General features: G+C 44.4%; 1 protein-coding gene across 3 annotated transcripts in view; it reads right to left on the minus strand.

Annotated features, from left to right (window-relative positions):
• Positions 1-20,760, minus strand: part of LOC124000830 (netrin receptor UNC5C-like) — a 322,367-nt gene extending 301,607 nt beyond the window's left edge. For 2 of the 3 annotated variants that reach the window (XM_046307470.1, XM_046307468.1), the window contains exon 1: positions 20,234-20,760. In XM_046307470.1, coding sequence (XP_046163426.1) covers positions 20,234-20,354 — 121 coding nt within the window. In that variant the 5' untranslated portion in view covers positions 20,355-20,760. The remainder of the gene's footprint in view (positions 1-20,233) is intronic. The other variant, XM_046307469.1, reaches the window with a different exon arrangement.
• Positions 20,761-21,382: the final 622 nt, after the last annotated feature.

Consider the following 21,382-nt stretch of genomic DNA (forward strand, 5'->3'; position numbering starts at 1 on the left):
GAGGGAGGGAGGGATGGAGGATAGGGGAGTAGGAGAGGGAGGGATGGAGGATAGGGGAGGAGGAGAGGAACGATAGGGGAGGAGGAGAGGGAGGGATGGAGAATAGGGGAGGAGGAGGGGAGGGAGGGATGGAGGATAGGGAAGGAGAAGGGGAGAAAGGATAGGGGAGGAGGAGAGGGAGGGATGGAGGATAGGGGAGTAGGAGAGGGAGGGATGGAGGATAGGGGAGGAGAAGAGGGAGGATAGGGGAGGAAGAGGGGAGGGGGATGGAGGATAGGGGAGGAGGAGAGGGAGAGAAGGAGGATAGGGGAGGAGGAGAGGGAGGGAGGGAGGATAGGGAAGGAGAAGGGGAGAAAGGATAGGGGAGGAGGAGAGGGGGAGGGATGGAGGATAGGGGAGTAAGAGAGGGAGGGATGGAGGATAGGGGAGGAGGAGAGGGAGGATAGGGGAGGAGGAGGGGAGGGAGGGATGGAGGATAGGGGAGGAGGAGAGGAACGATAGGGGAGGAGGAGAGGGAGGGATGGAGAATAGGGGAGGAGGAGGGGAGGGAGGGATGGAGGATAGGGAAGGAGAAGGGGAGAAAGGATAGGGGAGGAGGAGAGGGAGGGATGGAGGATAGGGGAGTAGGAGAGGGAGGGATGGAGGATAGGGGAGGAGGAGAGGGAGGATAGGGGAGGAAGAGGGGAGGAGGATGGAGGATAGGGGAGGAGGAGAGGGAGGGAGGGAGGATAGGGGAGGAGGAGAGGGAGGGAGGGATGGAGGATAGGGGAGGAGGAGAGAGAGGGAGGGAGGGATGGAGGATAGGGGAGGAGGAGGGGAGGGGGGTGGAGGATAGGGGAGGAGGAGAGGGAGGGATGGAGGATAGGGGAGGAGGAGAGGGAGGGAGGGATGGATGGAGGATAGGGGAGGAGGAGGGGAGGGAGGGATGGAGGATAGGGGAGGAGGAGGAGGGGAGGGATGGAGGATAGGGGAGGAGGAGGGGGAGGGAGGGATGGAGGATAGGGGAGGAGGAGAGGGAGGGAGGATAGGGGAGGAGGAGGGGAAGGTCGGTCCCTCATTTAAAGTAGGTCCCCATAAAAAAAAAGAATCACAAACATTTATCTGTGCTGGCCTTTCATTGGATGCTTTAAGAGCCCAGGAATAACAGAGGGAGGTTGCTGACATACAGTACATACACCAAAGCACTACCAAGACTCATGCCTGTGTCTCCACGGACAACTCAGGAGATAACGTGTTAATGCTTAACAAAATACCAGGCAGTAAGATATATTACTTATATGATGGATTAATGCTGTTTCTATTCTTCGAGGGGTTTTAACATTTGATTGAGTTGTGTTCCTCTAACAGTGTTCCACAGTGAAAGCAGCAAGCTTTAGCTCGCTGCACAAGAAGACATGGCAGTGCCCAAATTAATTAAAGGTTTAGCTTTGCCAATCAGTAGACAGCATAGATAGGACCTCTCTAAGGAGGCAGGATTTCCATAGTGGTGGTGTACAGTATAGTACAGTACAGTAGGATGCAGACGATGCCTGCTCTGCTCCATACTGTGTGGTGGTGGAGGTGTTGGATTAGTTAACACACCCATCAGCTCAGATCAGCCACCTCCTGCTGCTGCTGCTGTGAGCCACCCAGGTCTTTCTCATTTGCGCTGCATGACTTAGGATGACTTCATAATGACTTTAGCTCCAAAGAAAGATGGAGCTGTAGTTTTCTTGAAAGTAAAAAACCCTCCTCTCTCTTATAATGGGACACAAATCCATTTGTGCTCACTGTAGGCCTAGATTCTGTATTCTGTGCAGTTTGGGGTCTGAGGTGCATAGCATGTATGGCATGGCACATAGTGGTGGTTTCTATTTCCCCATCTCCTGTAGCTCTGTGCCATGTCCCAATCTGTGCAGTACTATAGCCTACAGATGCATTATCTTAATTTGACCCTGCTTCTCACAGCAGGAAATTAATCAATTATTTAAAAAGGACATTTTATGTAGGGGTTGATACATTTTTGTTAGGGCAAATCAAGTCTGACATTTTAAAGTGGAAATTACTAACTTTAGAAGCCTTTTCAAACTTGAATACATTACAATTTGCTTTTCTTGCTGTGCAGGAAAATGATTTGCGACAACAGAGTGATCAGATTAAGATACTGAATCTGTACTGTAGTGTACCTGCTGGGGCAAGGCAGCACGGGGAGTCTGCAGGGAACGCCATTAAAGGACAGCAGGGAAATAACAGCCATACGACTGTTTGGTGATCATCAGCACTTTGGGATTTTTTGTAGTGTCTGCTGTATTCGTGTAACATCCGTGTGCCAGCAGCATTCCAATTCAGTCCCAAATCCCCCCACTCTGCCTATTCTGTGTCCTAATCCTCTTAAAATAGGTAAACTAACATGCATAACTACAGCATAGCTACAGGAGAGAACATCACTGTGATTTTCTAGTGTCTACTTACTGTGTGTGTCAGGTAGTAGGCCGAAGCAGTATTTCACCAGGTGAGGTATACAGTGGCTCAAGAACTGTTCCATAGTGTGTGTTGGAGTCTGAGACGAGTGTATAAGTTGACTCTATTGCATACAGTGGCTTGAGAAAGTATTCACCCCCTTGGCATTTTTCCTATTTTGTTGCCTTACAACCTGGAATTAAAATGTATTTTGGGGGAATTTGTATATTTGATTTACACAACATGCCTACCACTGAGTGTGGAGTGTTGCTTTAGCAGTATGCTTAGGGTCATTGTTCTGCTGGAAGGTGAACCTCTGTCCCAGTCTCAAATCTCTGGAAGACTGAAACAGGTTTCCCTCAAGAATTTCCCTGTATTTAGCGCCATCCATCATTCCTTAAATTCTTACCAATTTCCCAGTCCCTGCCGATGAAAAACATCCCCACAGCATGATGCTGCCATCACCATGCTTCACTGTGGGGATCGTGTTCTCGGGATGATGAGAGGTGTTGGGTTTGCGATAGACATAGCGTTTTCCTTGATGGCCAAAAAGCTACATGTTTGTCTCATCTGACCAGAGTTACTTCCTCCATATGTTTGGGGAGTCTCCCACATGCCTTTTGGCGATCACCAAACATGTTTGCATGTTTTTTTTTCTTTAAGCAATGGCTTTTTTTCTGGTCACTCTTCCGTAAAGCCCAGCTCTGTGGAGTGTTTGGCTTAAAGTGGTCCTGTGGACAGATACTCCACTCGCCGCCGTGGAGCTTTGCAGCTCCTTCAGGGTTATCTTTGGTCTCTTTGTTGCCTCCCTGATTAATGCCCTTCTTAGCTGGTCCGTGAGTTTTAGTGGGCGGCCCTCTCTTGGCAGGTTTGTTATGGTGCCATATTCTTTCCATTTTTTAATCATGGATTTAATGGTGCTCCGTGGGATGTACAAGGTTTAGGATATTTTTATAACCCAACCCTGATCTGTACTTCTCCACAACTTTGTCCCTGACCTGTTTGGAGAGCTCCTTGGCCTTCATGGTGCCGCTTGCTTGGTGGTGCCCCTTGCTTAGTGGTGTTGCAGACTCTGGGGCCTTTCAGAACAGGTGTATGTATACTGAGACACTCATGTGATTGCACAAAGGTGGACTTTATTTAACTAATTATGTGACTTCTGAAGGTAATTGGTTGCACCAGATCTTATTTGGGGGCTTCATAGCAAAGAGGGAGATCACATGCACTTACCACATTTACATTTTTTACATGTTTTTTTTCTTCATTTCACTTCACCAATTTGGATTATTTTGTGTATGTCCGTTACATGAAATCCACATCAGAATCCATTGAAGTTACAGGTTGTAATGCAACAAAATAGGAAAAAAGCCAAGGGGAATGAATACTGTAGTACGAAGTCACTGTCAGTCAACTCATAAACAACAATGTGCCATACGTTAATGCCAAAACAGTTACAAACTGAAACAAAGACAAACAGTGATGCCGTCCATCCCATAACATATCATGTCAGCCATGTGTTTGCTTTAGCTAACTCCTCTTTTGTGTTTGTTGCAATGCTAACCATGCAGCCTATGACATATGACAAAAGGCTTGGCAAAAGCACATATATATTTACATGGCTAGTCACATAACAAAAAAAACATGCAATTCTGTAGCAACAAGCAACATTGAAAGCACACCGAAGATTCCATAAATCCAGTCTTTTACTTGCCCTTATAAGGTGATTTCCCCTGGCTGCTTTCCTGCTAAGGGCATGGAAAGATGGAAAAGCAACAGGACATTTGTGGTTGCACCCCAGTGGAGCCCATAGGGAGAAGAAAGACACATTAAAGGGCAGAGGATAGAGTATGTACTTGTACTCACTCATGATGTGCCCTGTCAGTCCCTCTCCTTATAATGGCATGAGAAGGGCCACTTAATTGTAAATTACTTTTCCCTCCCTCTCTCTTTCTCTCCTTCTCCCTGTCTCTCCCATTCCCTCTCCCCCTCTTGTCCTCCATTTCTCTCACCTCTGATCATAATTGGCCTCTCCATGAGGAGTGGGGGTCATAGTACTCCCCTGAACCCCCTCTCCTCTCCTCTCTTCTCCTCTCCTCTCCTTGTCTGGGATCCTTCAGTGTAATTACTGGGGTGTTAGCTGATTCACCCTCTGAATGTGAAATTACTGTGAATGTTACAAGCCACCAGCCACCTTAAATTGGGAGAGCCATTACCTGGCATTCACTTCAAAACAGAGGTGAGAACACAGGTAACCATCACCATCATCATCGTAATCATCATCCCTTATCCAAGCTGGTAGGTTGATTGAGAACAGGGGCTTTTTTTCAATGGCCATTTTCAGTGACTTAATGCAGTCAAAAGTCAAAATGGAACACAGTACTCTGGAGATAGTAGTCAGACAGAATGATCGCTCACTGAGCTCTCTAATGCATTCTGTGTCACTCCAAACCCTGAGCACTCATGAAAACAAAGCCGCACACACACACACACACAAACACAAACACAAACACACACACACAAACACACATTACACACACACACACATTACACACAACACTTCAGCCGTGTATGTGATGTGAATGGGAGAGGCTTTCCACTCTCTCTGGGTGGTATTGAAGAGGAGTATCCGTTGTGCTGAAACAGAGGTCAGCCGTTCTGGCACAGGCCTGCTTGTCAAGTGCTGCTACTTGTGCTGGGCCCTGCTAATGCACTGCTAATAGAAGTGAATGTTGTACTGTGACGCTCTCCTGCAGTTTAGAGTGTCACTCTGCAGGGTGATTAATGACATTCTCCTTTCCTCTTCACTCTCTGTCAACCTCTCATCTCTCTCTCCCTCTCAACTTCTACATCCTACTCGCTCTCCTCTTTGACTCTCAGCCTCTCCAATCTTCCTCTCCCGCCTTTCCTCTCTCCTCTCTACTGTATCTCTGCTCCCCTCCCTCCATCCCTCCCTCCCCCCAACCCTCCCCTCTCTACTCTCTACTGTATCTCTGCTCCCCTCCCTCCACCCCCCAACCCTCCCCTCTCTCCTCTCTACTGTATCTCTGCCCTCCCCCTCCCTCCCTCCCTCCCTCCCTCCTCTCTCTATTGTATCTCTGCTCCCCTCCATCCCTCCCCTCTCTCCTCTCTACTGTATCTCTGCTCCCCTCCCTCCCTCCCCTCTCTCCTCTCTACTGTATCTCTGCTCACCTCCCTCCCCTCTCTCCTCTCTATTGTATCTCTGCTCCTCTCCCTCCCTCCCTCTCCTCTCTACTGTATCTCTGCTCCCCTCCCCCTCCCTCCCTCCCGCCTTCCCTCCCTCCCTCCCGCCTTCCCTCCCCTCTCTATTGTATCTCTGCTCCCCTCCATCCCTCCCCTCTCTCCTCTCTACTGTATCTCTGCTCCCCTCCCTCCCTCCCCTCTCTCCTCTCTACTATATCTCTGCTCCCCTCCCTCCCTCCCCTCTCTCCTCTCTACTGTATCTCTGCTCTCCTCCCTCCCTCCCCTCTCCTCTCTACTGTATCTCTGCTCTCCTCCCTCCCTCCCCTCTCTCCACTGTATCTCTGCTCCCCTCCCTCCCTCCCCTCTCCTCTCTACTGTATCTCTGCTCTCCTCCCTCCCTCCCCTCTCTCCACTGTATCTCTGCTCCCCTCCCTCCCTCCCCTCTCTCAACTGTATCTCTGCTCCCCTCCCTCCCTCCCCTCTCTCCTCTCTACTATATCTCTGCTCCCCTCCCTCCCTCCCCTCTCTCATCTCTACTGTATCTCTGCTCTCCTCCCTCCCTCCCCTCTCTCCTCTCTACTGTATCTCTGCTCCCCTCCCTCCCTCCCCTCTCTCCACTGTATCTCTGCTCCCCTCCCTCCCCTCTCTCCTCTCTACTATATCTCTGCTCCCCTCCCTCCCTCCCCTCTCTCCTCTCTACTGTATCTCTGCTCCCCTCCCTCCCCCTCTCCTGTCTACTGTATCTCTGCTCCCCTCCCTCCCTCCCCTCTCTCCTCTCTACTGTATCTCTGCTCCCCTCCCTCCCCTCTCTCCTCTCTACTGTATCTCTGCTCCCCTCCCTCCCTCCCCTCTCTCCTCTCTACTGTATCTTTGCTCCCCTCCCTCCCCTCCCTCCTCTCTACTGTATCTCTCCTCCCTCCCTCCCCTCTCTCCTCTCTACTGTATCTCTGCTCCCCTCCCTCCCCTCTCTCCTCTTTACTGTATCTCTGCTCCCCTCCCTCCCTCCTTCCTTCCCTCCCTCCCTCCCTCCCTCCCCCTCCCTCCCTCCCTCCCTCCCTCCCTCCCTCCCTCCCTCCCTCCCTCCCTCCCTCCCTCCCTCCCTCCCTCCCTACTGTATCTCTGCTCCCCTCCCTCCCTTCCCACTCCCTCCTCCATCCCTCCCTCCCCTCTACTGTATCTCTGCCCTCCCCTCCCTCCCCCCTTCATCCCTCCCTCCCTCCTTCCCAGGCTCCTTCCCTCCCTCCCTCCCTCCCTCCTTCCCTCCTCCCCTCTTCTTTCTTTTGTATCTCGGTGAATAAGACAGACGACACACAGGATGTTGGGAGTCGTTACTGTGCCCATGATACAGTATCTAGCCGCATCTGCACAGCTGGAGATATCCGGATTCAACAGCACTGCTGCACACACATCCAGTGAAGTAACAGTCGTGTACCTTTTCCCACCAATAAAAATAGAAAGTGACGTCAGGTGTGGGGACACAAACACAGCAGTTCTCTTTTCACAGTAATTATCACACTGAACCACACACTGTCTGGGGTAGAGCCAACAAACAGCATGTTCCTCTGACATCATCAGCCTGAGGAAAAGGCTCCGGGTGGCCATTTGTGATGACATACACAGTGTTGATTTTTGCCCTTTGCCATCACCTATGTGTGAGTGCTTATGTTACTGAGTCTCATTTTCCCTCAATTAAATATGGGCTTTAAAGTATAAACTGTGTCATCTTGTCACATTCTGGGCATTGCCAAAAGGTCTTAGCGCTATGTAATTCACAAGCATTGCTCCACACACAATGTGCTCATTGTGCATACAGGCATCGTTTGTGAAATGACCGCAATGGCTGTAACCTTAGCAGCACCTCTGGGACCAGAGTTGCCAGGCAATAGGGGGAAACGGTTAGAGTAAAAATAATGATAGCAATAACATTCTCACTAACCTCCACACTAAGTTTCCCTTCACTTAAAAAATGAAAAACTCCGTCTGGTAGTTTGAACAATATAGATTCCAGTAGCTTTTCTCTCCAATAAACAAAGCTCAGAAGACACACACTAAAGACTAGGGGGAAAGAGGGAGAGAGAGTGAGATACTCCATGGGTTGTGTTTAGTTAGATTGGGTTGATTTGATTAGGATCCCCATTAGCCGATGCCAACGGCAACTTTATAATACGGCTCTGTATAATACTGTAAGTTTCCTTGAATTTGTTCTGGACCTGGGACCTGTGAAAAGACCTCTGGTGGTATAGTGGATTAAGTGCGTGTGTCATTTAGGCTTGGACGATATCCAGATTTCCATACTATCATACCATTCTTTTGCCATCCTGAGATTTACGCTATTGCCCGCATACCATACAGGGGTGCTAAAAATGAGCGAAAAAAAGCTCATTCAGCGTCGATTACCAGAATGCTAAGAAAATTAGCACAAGTAATAGCTAAATCACATAGACGCTGTTAGCTAAATGCTAATTAGCGAAGACGAGCATAATTTAATTGCAAAAACAGGCTAAAGCATAGCTAGTAACTACCGAATGTCATGTTCGGTAAGTGTGGACATTTACAAGCGAAAGTGAAGGAGAGAAATTGTGCAACTGAAAAAATGTATGCATGCTTTTCTGAAGGAAGAGAAGCATGTGTACATGAAGCATAAGGGGAAAGTACGAAGAAAGGAAAAGACGCTAGTAGAGAAAAATGGCAGCTCATCCAGAGCTCTTGGACATCTCAAACACGGCAGAAAGACATTCTAAGACATCTGATGGCAAACATTTAGTAGTGAATTGCATACAGTGTAACTTTGTCACCTCATGCGTCTTGCGCAATAGAGACTCGCCGATAGATATAGAACACAATGGACTCACCACCTCCAGCTTTCTCCTGTTGTGCTATTTACAAACAAACAGGTGACTGGCTCAACTTTTCAACAGAATCGGCAGACTGAATACACCCCTGATCACAGGCAAAAGCAGTTCACTATCATAGCAGTTAAATCGTTGTATAATTCCTTCTTGCATCTACGAACTGTCCTCCTCTCACCCTTTCTCTTCGATTGTGGACTTCAGTGCACAACACATCAGCTGGCTGTGACTAGGCGAAATAACCTTTCCAAGCGAAACCTTCATATCATGAATGCTAACCGCTACACACAGCCTACACCGTTGTCACTATATTAGCTAACATCAAGTCAACATAGCTACTAGAACTACTAAAACCGCTATAATCATGCAGTACACTGTACAGTTAGTAAGCAGTTTAGTAGTTACACCGCCGGACCCCGGTGGCGATAAATTAATAAAACCAAAAGCTTACCTTGACTTGGAAGAGTTCCAGTGTTGGATAGCCATAGCCAGCTAGGTGACATAGCATCCCTCTCTGTTTGAGCCGGGTGTTTGAGTATGCTAAACTTGCTAGCTGGCTGCATTTTCTAGCTAACTAAGTGAATGTTAAAAAGAAAATGAAATATAGCTACAGTTTACATACAAATATAGTCGGAAGTTTACATACACCTTAGCCAAATACATTTAAACTCAGTTTTTCACATTTCCTGACATTTAATCAGAGTAAAAATTCCCTGTTTTAGGTCAGTTAGGATCACCACTTTATTTTAAGAATGTGAAATGTCAGAATAAAAGTAGAGAAATAATTTATTTCAGCTTTTATTTCTTTCACACAACACATTCCCAGTGGGTCAGAAGAATACATACACTCAATTAGTATTTGGTAGCATTGCCTTTAAATTGTTTAACTAGGGGTCGAACATATCGGGTTGCCTTAAGCATAATTCCCACAATAAGTTGGGTGAATTTTGGCCCATTCCTCCTGACAGAGTGGATGTAACTGAGTCAGGTTTGTAGGCCGCTTTGCTCGCACTCGCTTTTTCAGTTCTGCCCAAAAAATGTTCTATAGGAGGTCAGGGCTTTGTGATGGCCATTCCAATACCTTGACTTTGTTGTCCTTAAGCCATTTTGCCACAACTTAGGAAGTATGCCTGGGGTCATTGTCCATTTGGAAGAGCCGTTTGCAACCAAGCTTTAACTTCCTGATGATGTCTTGAGATGTTGCTGCAATATATCCACTTAATTTTCTTTCCTCATGAAGCCATCTATTTTGGAAGTACACCAGTCCCTCCTGCAGCAAAGCACCCCCACAACATGATGCTGCCAACCCCATGCTTCACAGTTAGGATGGTGTTCTCCAAAACATAACGATAGTTATTATGGCCAAACAGTTCTATTTTTGTTTCATCAGACCAGAGGACATTTCTCCATAAAGTACGATACTTGTCCCCATGTGCAGTTGCAAACTGTAGTCGTGCTTCCCTCCTGAGCGGTATGACGGCTGTGTGGTCCCATGATGTTTATACTTGCGTACTATTGTTTGTACAGATGAACGTGCTATCTTCAGGCATTTGGAAATTGCTCCCAAGGATGAACCAGACTTGTGGAGGACTACAATTTGTTTTCTGAGGTCTTCGCTGATTTCTTTTGATTTCCCCATGATGTCCAGCAAAGAGGCACTGAGTTTGAAGGTAGGCCTTGAAATACATCCACAGGTACACCTCCAATTGCCTCAAATTATAGCAATTAGCCTATCAGAAGCTTCTAAAGCCATGACATCATTTTCTGGAATTTTCCAAGTTGTTTAAAGGCACAGTCAACTTAGTGTATGTAAACTTCTGACCCATTGGAATTGTGATACAGTAAATTATAAGTGAAATAATCTGTCTGTAAACAATTGTTGGATAAATGACTTGTGTCATGCACAAAGTAGATGTCCTAACCGACTTGCCAAAACTATAGTTTGTTAATTAACAAGAAATTGGTGGAGTCGTTGAAAAACAACAACAAACTGACAACATGTCAGTTCATGGTGCAAGAGCTCTTATAGTTTGGAGAACATCCTCCAGAAGGAGTCACAATTACTGTGTAAGTCTATGGAAGGGGGTGAGAACCACGAGCCTCCTAGGTTTTGTATTGAAGTCAATGTACCCAGAGGAGGATGGAAATTAGCTGTCCTCCGGCTACACCATGGTGCTACTCTACAGAGTTCTGTTGATTCCACTGTAGACCTTAATTGCAAACAATCTTATTTGTTGACGTGAATATATTTAGTATAGTTTTATCTAAAATTGATCACCTTTTTAATGTTTCACTATTTTTATTTTTATAAAATTCATTGAGGAAGATGGTCCTCCCCTTCCTTCTCTGAGGAGCCTCCACTGGTACCACCCAAGCCTTTGTCATTGCTGTCTGTAAGTTTACTATGCAAACAATTTTGAATGTAACACCAAGATAACAACAAGTATTGAGTCTCATCAACTTGCTCAACAGCCACACCATTCATTACTAGATTCAGCTGAGGTCTAGAACTTAGGGAATGATTTGGACCAAATTACGATGCTCATAGTTTTAGAGATGTTCAGGACCAGTAGCAACTCTTTGTTTAATGTTGCAGTGATTTCGCTAGCTGTGGTTGCTGATGCGTATAGGGTCAAATCATCACCATACATCGACACACAGGCTTTGTTTAATGCCAGTGGCAGGTGATTGGTAAAAATAGAAAAAGAGTAGCGGGCCAAAAGTTCTGCCCTGTGGTATACCACACATTAAATGTTTAACATTAGATAAACTTACATTAAGGAAAACCCTCTGTGTTATATTAGATAGATAGCTCTGAAACCACAATAAGGCAGAGGTTGAAAGGCCATAACACATACGTTTTTTCAACAACAGGTTATTATTTATTTGCACCAATAGACTGATAGGAGCAGTATGTATGTTGAGTGGCCTTCTCTATTAGCATCCGGCAAGTCTGTTGTTAATTTGCTTACAGACAAATAGCATTGTATTTGGTCAAACATATATTTTTTACAACAGTTTGCTAAGAGCTGGCAGCAGGCTGTTAGCAACACTTTCCTCTAGGCTCAGATTAAATATATGACAGATAGGAGTGGCTATAGAGTCAGCTACCATCCTCAGTAGCTTTCCATCTAAGTTGTCAATGCCAGGAGGTTTGTCATTATTGATCAATAACAATATTTTTTCCACCTCTCCCACACTCTCTTGACAAAATTCTACTTTACAATGCTTTTCTTTCATTATTTGTTTTTTTTAATGCATGACTATGTTTGCTCACTGTTGTTGACATTTCCTGCCCTTAGTTTGCCCACTTTGCCAATGAAGTAATCATTAAAATAGTTGGCAACATCAAATGGTCTTGTGATGTATAAGTCATCTGATTCGATGAAAGATGGAGTTGAATTTGTCTTTCTGAACATAATTTAATTTAAAGTACTCCAAAGTGTTTTTTTGTCATTCTTTATAAATCTTGGCTTCATAACAAAGTTTCTTCTTCTTTTGGTTGAGTTTAGTCGCATAATTTCAACATTTTCAGTAAGTCAGCCAGTCAGACGTGCAGCCAGATTTATAAGCCACTCCTTTTGCCCCATCTCTTTCAACCATACAGTTTTTCAATTCCTCATCAATCAATGGAGCCTTAAATCAATCAATGGAGCCTTAAACGTCCTAACAGTCAGTTTCTTTACTGGTGCATGTTTATCAATAATTGGAAGAAGCAACTTCATAAAATAATCAAAAGCAGCGTCTGGATGCTCCTTATTAATCCCATCAGACCAACAAATAGTTTTTACATCATCCACATAAGATTCACAGCTAATTATTTTGTATGATCTCTTATACACTATTTTAGGCCCAGCTTTTGGAACCTTGGCTTCCATGGATAGTCACTGCATCCAATGGGTACGGATACAGCGTTAGAACAAAGCTCTACAGTATTAGTAAAAATGTGATCAATAAATGTGAATGATATACACTGAGTGTACAAAACATTAAGAACACCTGCATATACTGACCAGGTGAATCCCGGTGGAAGTTATGATCCCTTATTGATGTCACATGTTAAATCCACTTCAATCAGTGTAGATAATGGGGAGATTATTTAACCTTTTGTGACTAGGGGGCAGTATTTTCATTTTTGGAAAAATAACGTACCCAAAGTAAATGGCATATTTTGTTAGGACAAGATGCTAGATGCTAGAATATGCATATAATTGACAGCTTAGGATAGAAAACACTCTAAGTTTCCAAAACTGTAAAAATATTGTCTGTGAGTATAACAGAACTGATATTGCAGGCAAAAGCCTGAGAAAAATCCAATCCGGAAGTGCCTCGTGTTTTGAAAGCTCTGCGTTCCAATGTGTCCCTATTGAGCAGTGAATGGGCTATCAACCAGATTACTTTTTTTCCGAAGATCATCAAAGGTAAACCATTTAATTTGATTGCTTTTCTGATTTCCGTGACCAAGTTACCTGCTGCTAGCTGGACAAAATGCTATGCTAGGCTATCGATTAACTTACACAAATGCTTGTCTAGCTTCGGCTGTAAAGCATATTTTGAACATCTGAGATGACAGGATGATTAACAAAAGGCTAAGCTGTGTCTCAGTATATTTCACTTGTGATTTTCATGAATAGGAATATTTTCTAGTAATATTTACGTCCGTTGCGTTATGCTAATTAGTGTCAGTCGATGATTACGCTCCCGGATCCGGGATGGGGAGTCACTAGAGGTTTAACTAATTTACCACATGGTGACATCACCATGGAAGGCTAAAATTCCCTACCACCAAAACAAGCTGAAATGTCAGGCGGTCTTTTTAAACAGCTCTTATACTAAAAGGGCATTATCATCATTTTCACAATTTCACATTATTATTCCAACCTAATAGTTTGGAAATATATATTTAAAACAAAGAAAAATCACGTTTGGACTGCACTGGGCCTTTAAGTTACAATTTCAGACAGTGGCCAATAGACATTTGTGGCTATTTGAGTATAATGTAGGCCCCTCGGAGTGGCCTATCAACAAAACCAATGGAGCAAATGCCATAACATTTTCACATGGATTTAGATGTTGACTTCTATGACATTGCCTACAATAGCCCATATGTGGTGTTCAATATAGGTATACCTTCCATGAGACTTTAAAAACATCTCTTTATAAATATAATAAATGATCTGTAACACAATTGGCCAAATAGCGGACTGGAAATTGCATTATTGAAACCACTTAACAACATTTAATTAATTGCTATCATTATTATTACCATACAGAGAATCATACAAAAAATGGATGCTAACCTCTGCCTTCAAGCCAGTCTCAAAATAGGACACTGCCCCTTTAAGATAAAAAAAACTGTTTACATGACTCTCTTTTCAAAGACAGTTAGAAGTACACATTTTGTGCTCTTGAAGGAAGCAGTCAATCCCCATTGCTATAACCAAACGAGTAACTCACTAACTAGCTTAAGAATATCAACAAATGAGCACATGTGGTTACACACAGCTCTGCTCTGTAATCCAAAATAGGCATTCTAGGTTACTCTTCAACGGAGGGTGATGGAAAAAACGCTGGTGCCCGTGAAATAGAACAAGGCTACTCTGATATGCTTCTCAACCTAAAACAAAATCCCCACTGCAGTTAGATGTGCTTTTCTGCATTGAACAAGACTGTTATTGTGTTGATTCAATACCACTGTCCACAGTTAAGATAAAATTGTATATGTTTAAAGCCAGTGTAAATTTTATTGAAGTTCAATCTCGTGCACCTCTGCGCAGGCTGGCAATTCTTCTGTGTGGGCCTGTTCCAGGAGCTGCACTTGGACGTCCGCAGTTTAGAAGGAACATTGGTGGGGATTGAACTTGATCATAGTAAACATATTTTAGATCCCTAAATGGCCTTACATTTTTGGGGGTTTGATTGTTCTGGCAATCATAATAGAAAAAGGCGTTCGAGGGGAGACCAGGGCTTTTGGCACTGCTAGGTTGCTACATAGTAGCCGACCAGCAGAGCTGAAGTGCTCCAGTCCAGACACTGGGGGCTTGATTAATATGGGCTATTATTAGCCCTTTCCTGGGTAGCTTATCAGTGCTAGACATAATATGGAAAAGAAGAAACAAAGCAACAACAACAAAAACATTATTCAGCAGCCCATCAATCAGTTGGTGTGTGTGTGTGCTGTGGGGTTGAAGCTACGAATCCATAGTTTGTCCTTGAACCTCAGGAACTTCACCACTATCTGCCTGGACCTGTTACTTGGGCCGGTGGTGGGTTTTCCAATCCTGTAGTCGTACTCCACCTCAATCTTCATGTGGCCCATCTTCAGTTTCTCAATGATCATTTCCCTCTCTTTGTCCTCAGACTGCGTCCAGGTTTCATGTGGAGATTCTGCAATTCCTTCCACACCAATGTTGGTCCCTTGAGATAATCTGATTTCTCCATCATTGTTATCATAGATTCACATACAGAACTGATGTCCTCTCTCAATGAATTACAGATTGTTGTCATCTTTTTGTTCTCCTGTTTAAACTAATCAAGCTGACCCTGGGAGAACTGTAAAATGTTCTTCAAGTCCTGGACCTCTCTGGTCAGATCGTCCATTCTTTTATTAGTTGACTCCACCAGTATTTGGACTTGATGCTATTTTCTTGTTGTTGTAACAACTGCTTGTCAAACTCTTTTTGTTTAAAAGATCCTTCACCTGTGATAGAGACACTACTGTCCTCAACAGTACTCCCACCAGCTTTGGTCCTTGTCATGGTAGCAACGTAGGCTACACTTTTACTCCACGCAGTTCCAGAAAGGATAGGTCACAGGGCAGATGGAAACCACAACAAAAATCAGGGATTCAAACAGTCACACTCCCCGGACAATCCGTGGTCCTAGCCGCAAGGGCTGTGGGCTGTCTACAAGCTGCTAAGGAAATCTGGCTAACTTGAGAGCTAGCTAACGTTAGTTAGAAGCTAATCTAACGTCTGCGTCAACAAGGGAACAATGAGCTACTTCTCTGGAGCAAAATAGACCTGCTATTCTTCCCTGTAACACAGCAAATGTTCCAAACCTTAATATGATGTTATATGTTGACAATTATTTGAAAATAAGTTCATTCATAGTCATTTTGAAAAAGAAAGACATGAGAAAGATGCATCTTTCAATGCATGTCACCGGAACTGCTACAAGTGGAGAGCTACATGTGGAGAGCTACAAGTGGAGAGCTACACGAGGAGAGCTACACGTGGAGAAGCACAGTGAGGATCATTGCCTATGCACAGTGTCTGAAAAGGACAGAGGGGCTAAGCTGGCGTCACACTGCTCTTCGTTATGAAGTATCTCATGTATCTAACAGGCCTTTTATTTAAGTAATAATATAGTTAAATCTTGTTAACACATTTTACTTCTATTTCTATATAATTGTGTAATTCCATACCTTAGTGACAGTAGGGTGTATGTGCTGGGATGTATTTGAAATAGGCCTATACATTGATTTAGCTATGCACTGTTTGGAGAACGATCCAAGATAAACCCTCTCTTCAACTGCCTCTTCTCGCTCATCCTCAGCTCATCTGCATATTCAAACAGTCCCAGAGTGATAGCTGGCCAGCTGGGAGTAGAGGGAGTGGGAGACCTTCCAAACGGAAGATCCAGTCTACTCTCTCTCTCTTTCTCTCTCTATCACACTTTCTCTCTGCTGGAATCAAGCTAGGGGGATTACCTTGTCAAGAGTACAGGTTCAAACATAGACTAATAAGAAGAAAAGCCCGTTTAAATTCACCATGAGGAGCTACCATCCCGAGAGTCTGTCCCATACTATCAACTATATCTTTCAAAAAATACCCGTGGCTTCCTTACACTCCTCACTATCTAAAAGAGAAAAGCACCCGGATACTGCTGTGCAGAGCAGGTGTGTCTGGGTAAGTGAGACACTGTAATCACCAAACGGGTGAGTCTTTCTGAGCTGAAGAGACTCTCCAGTGATTTGGAAATGTGCACAGGCAACTCATCAGTGTCCAAAAAAGGCAGGGCCATTAATTAGCCTCAAACAATGTTCTCCTGGCTTATTGACTTCTTAATGTACAGGGAACGACCTGGTTTGTGTTCCCACTCCAGTCAATGAGACAGGCCTTTCCGGGGTTCTGGAATGACCATTATGTCATCCTAGCCCTGCCCTTCAGAAATCAGAGCTGCACTGTATATCATCCTTCGTTTTCTCCTTTGCTCATTCCTCATTAACTATGTAGGAGACTGTGATCCCGGGGCTGGGACACAGGGCTGGGTATTGGGTTGAGGCTGAGAGCTGGGGCCAGGTCTGGGGCTGGTAGTTGCTGGGAGCTGAAGATGGGTCTGGAAGCTGGGGCTCGGGTTGGATCTGGGGCCAGGACTGACTGAATGTGGGTTGATTTTCCCTGTATGGATCATCTGAAATGATGGTGTTGGGTCTGCAATTTGAAATGGCAGGCTACTCTTGGAATGAGCCAGAGCATGAAGGGCGAAAGAGTGACTTCCAAACCACTCGGGGGAAAAAATGTATCCTTCCTCCTCCAGCTGGGTCTGTGTTACTAAAGCCCTGAGTTCTGACTCAGAAAATGTGAAAAATCATTATTACATTATGTGTGCATGGATGTGTTTTTGATTTTCACATAGTACATGCACGATAGGAAAGAGGCCACCCACCTGCCTCCTGAGGAAAAAAACACACACATACAGGAATGCACATTCAATGCACCCTAGGGGATAGTTTTATACCCTTTTTTGTTTGACAGACAATCCTGCTATGTAGGGAGTCGATTTGGTAAATGGGTTTGGGTGTTCTACACTGCTATTTACTGTGTGATAACACCTTAAAAAGAAAACATAGTTTAATATACATCTGTCTCTGTTCCTAATACTGTAATAAAATGTCAGACGGCATTAAAAGAATGATACAGGCCGAAACAAAAAAATCGGAAATGTATATTAAACCAATAATGCCTTCCAGTACTATTGTTGACCGATGACTCTAGCCTCAGCATTGTACCACTGTTCAGATAACAGCAGGTGAATAACCAAGGACAACAGATGCGAGGAGCAACTCTCCTGACGGGTGAGGCAGTGATCTATAACCCAGAACTTCACCATCCTCTAAAAAGGAGTCAGTGAGGGAGGGAGGGAGGGAGGGAGGGAGGGAGGCAGTGATCTATAACCCCGAACTTCACCATCCTCTAAAAAGGAGTCAGTGAGGGAGGGAGGGAGGGAGGGAGGGAGGGAGGGAGGGAGGGAGGGAGGGAGGGAGGGAGGGAGGGAGGGAGGGAGGGAGGGAGGGAGGGAGGGAGGGAGGGAGGGAGGGAGTGATCTATAACCCCGAACTTCACCATCCTCTAAAAAGGAGTCAGTGAGGGAGGGAGGGAGGGAGGGAGGGAGGGAGGCAGTGATCTATAACCCCGAACTTCACCATCCTCTAAAAAGGAGTCAGTGAGGGAGGGAGGGAGGGAGGGAGGGAGGCAGTGATCTATAACCCCGAACTTCACCATCCTCTAAAAGGAGGGAGGGAGGGAGGGAGGGAGGGAGGGAGGGAGGGAGGGAGGGAGGGAGGGAGGGAGGGAGGGACGGTGGGAAGGGAGGGAGGGAGGGAGGGAGGGAGGGAGGGAGGGAGGGAGGGAGGGAGGGAGGGAGGGAGGGAGGGAGGGAGGGAGGGAGGGAGGGAGGGAGGGGGAGGGGGAGGGAGGGAGGGAGGGGGAGGGAGGGAGGGAGGGAGGGAGGGGGAGGGAGGGGAGGGAGGGAGGGAGGGAGGGGAGACGGAAATGAAAGGTGATGAAAATCAACAACAATAGGAGGCAACATCATATGTCACAACTATATACTTTAGTATAAAAGTCTATGAGTGCATTAAAATCCAATGATAAGATTGATCTAACCCATTTTAGCAACAATATGATAAATCTGGGTATAGCATGACAAAATATAAGCCCCCACAGGCAGTTATTAAACTGAATCTTTGCTGATGGTGTTAGAGTAATAAGTAAGTTAAATCAAAATTTGTTCAATTGCTGTATTAAGCATACAATATAAGATGGCAGCCAGAGAAGCTTCACTATCAAATAAGTCTTTTTTTATAAAGCCTCATATAAAAGATATCCCGACCAGCACACTGTGATCCTCACACAGGGTTGAAATCACAGTGTGTGTGAGAGAGAGAGAGAGGGAGAGATAAATGGGATAAACACCAAATTGAGAATCAGCATGCAGAATTCTGCAAAAATATCTTCAGTGTACAACGTAAAACACCAAATAATGCATGCAGACAGAATTAGGCCGATACCCACTAATTATCCAAATCCAGAAAAGAGCGATAAATTATAGAATCCCCTAAAAGGAAGCGATTCCCAAACCTTCCATAACAAAGCCATCACCTACAGAGAAATTAACCTGGAGAAGAGTCCCCTAAGCAAACTGGTCCTGGGGCTCTGTTCACAAACACAAACACACCCCACAGAGCCTCAGGACAGCAATGCAATTAGACCCAACCAAATCATGAGAAAACAAAAAGATAATTACTTGACACGTTGGAAAGAATTTACAAAAGAAATTGTGCAAACTAGAATGCGATTTGGCCCTGAACAGACAGTACCCAGTGGCAGAATACCTGACCACTGTGACTGACCCAAAATTAAGAAAATATTTGATTATGTACAGACTCAGTGAGCATAGCCTTGCTATTAAGAAAGGCCGCCGAAGGCAGACCTTGCTTTCAAGAGAAGACAAGCTATGTGCACACTGCCCAGATAATGAGGTGGAAACTGAGCTGCACTTCCTAAACTCTTGCCAAATGTATGACCATATTAGAGACACATATTTCCTTTAGATTACACAGACCCACAAAGAATTCGAAAAACAAATCCAATTTTGATAAACTCCCATATTCACAATGTGCAATCACAGCAGCAAGATATGTGACCTGTTGCCACAAGGGCAATCAGTGAAGAACAAACACCACTGTAAATACAACCTATATTTATGTTCATTTATTTTCCCTTTTGTACTTCAGCTATTTGCACATCATTACAACACTGTATATAGACATAATATGACATTTGTAATGTCTTTATTATTTTGGAACTTTTGTGAGTGTAATGTTTACTGTACATTTTTTTATTGTTTATTTCACTTTTGTTTATTATCTATGTCACTTGCTTTGGCAACGTAAACATATGTTTCCCATTCCCCTTGAATTGAATTGAGAGCAAGAGAGAGAGAGACAGGGAAAAGCAAAGAAAAAGATTGTGATGATATGACTCAGGTGTAGCTTAACCTTCCCAGTCTTTCATAATAAAACAACAACAAAACGGAGCAGAAATTGGTTTGGTCAACCAAGACTATGCTTCATTGAAGCTGTGTCATTTTAATGCATAGCCTGACACGTTTTAAAAACGTTGATATCCACCTCATTACAGTAGTCTACAAGAAACAGTAATTGGAGGGGGGGAATAGCCCAGTGCGTATGGTGTGCCATCATAGACATGACATTTTAGCTACATTTTTCCATTCCAAACTATTTGCGACTCTAGGCTTTTTTTTCGTTGAGGGCATAAAGTGGCAAGTGTAGACCATTTATTTTGATGTAGGCTAACCATTATTTTTTGTTGCGAAAATCCAGCATACAAATGATCTACTTTTTGATGGCATAGGCAGCACAACTGGCCATCCGGACAACACTCGAACACTCGAGCATTTTTCTGCATGCAGGTATGGCTATACATTCGATAGTTTACCTTGAGAAGCTCCGATATCCACGAGGGCAATTAGAAAAAACAAAAATATGGTGATCATCTTCAATAGGTATCCCGCGACTCCTCTTCTTCCACTTCTAGCAGTTTGTCCACTGTACCCCATGACGAGGAGTCAAAAACTCCGCGATGAATCAAGTCCAGTGGCTATCAAATGCCGTTCCAAATGACCACAGTCCTTGTAGCAGAGGCAATGGAAGCTTTCGGAGCCTCAAATGTAATGAATAGAAAGGGAGGAAAATTGATAGGGAATCAACAAATTCCAGGACTTCGGTGAAACAGTTTTGAAATACGACAGATATTACATTGGCTTTATATGAAGGTATGCATGAAAACCTCTGAAATTACCGTTTGCTCTGTTCACTTTAATATTGAACTGGTCTAAGCTGAATCTATGGGCCGATGTCTTTTTGATATGTAGTTCATGTTCCGAATCTGAAAATACACAAAAGTCCTCCGTAACTGGCTCTACCGCGCTCCTCACTCCATCAAGCCAGAGTGTGCAACCTCAGTACCGAGTCTAGCGCACTGATCGACTTTAATCAGAGAAGGCTCCGTCTCTATACTCTGCCGCTTCAACCAATCCAAATACAACGGACTCATGTCTGTGGATGCCATATCAAAACCCGGCCTGGCACTTCGGAATGGATGATATTGATGGACTATAGACGGCTGAGTTGTTATAGCAACAAAACTGCAACTTTGGGGCAAAACAGACAGACTTGGCTTAGAATCAAAGGATTGTTGACAACATGTCAACTATATTTCCATTCCAAATGTTTATTGAAAACGTAAATAGATTAGTACATGAGCACTTGTTGGTTCTCAAATACATTATTACTGTTGTTGGTTAGCTAGCTAATACATTTTTTGCCATATTAGCATAGACATGACATGAGTCAAAACACCTCAAAGTAACAAATGATATCAATAACAAGATCTAGCTGAAAGAGACACCTCCCCACATGGTAGCATCTTCTCATTGTTGCTAGCTATCTAGCAATCCAGAGTCATAACAACAAATGGCTCGTTTATGTGACATTTTCAGGCAACCAGTTTGTAGGAGTGTGTGGAGTTATTGATAAGCATTAGTATACCATCAATTATTTCCCATGCTATGATTTTTGAAAATTC

This window comes from Oncorhynchus gorbuscha, linkage group LG16 (assembly GCF_021184085.1).
Source record: "Oncorhynchus gorbuscha isolate QuinsamMale2020 ecotype Even-year linkage group LG16, OgorEven_v1.0, whole genome shotgun sequence".
NCBI lineage: Eukaryota > Metazoa > Chordata > Actinopteri > Salmoniformes > Salmonidae > Oncorhynchus > Oncorhynchus gorbuscha.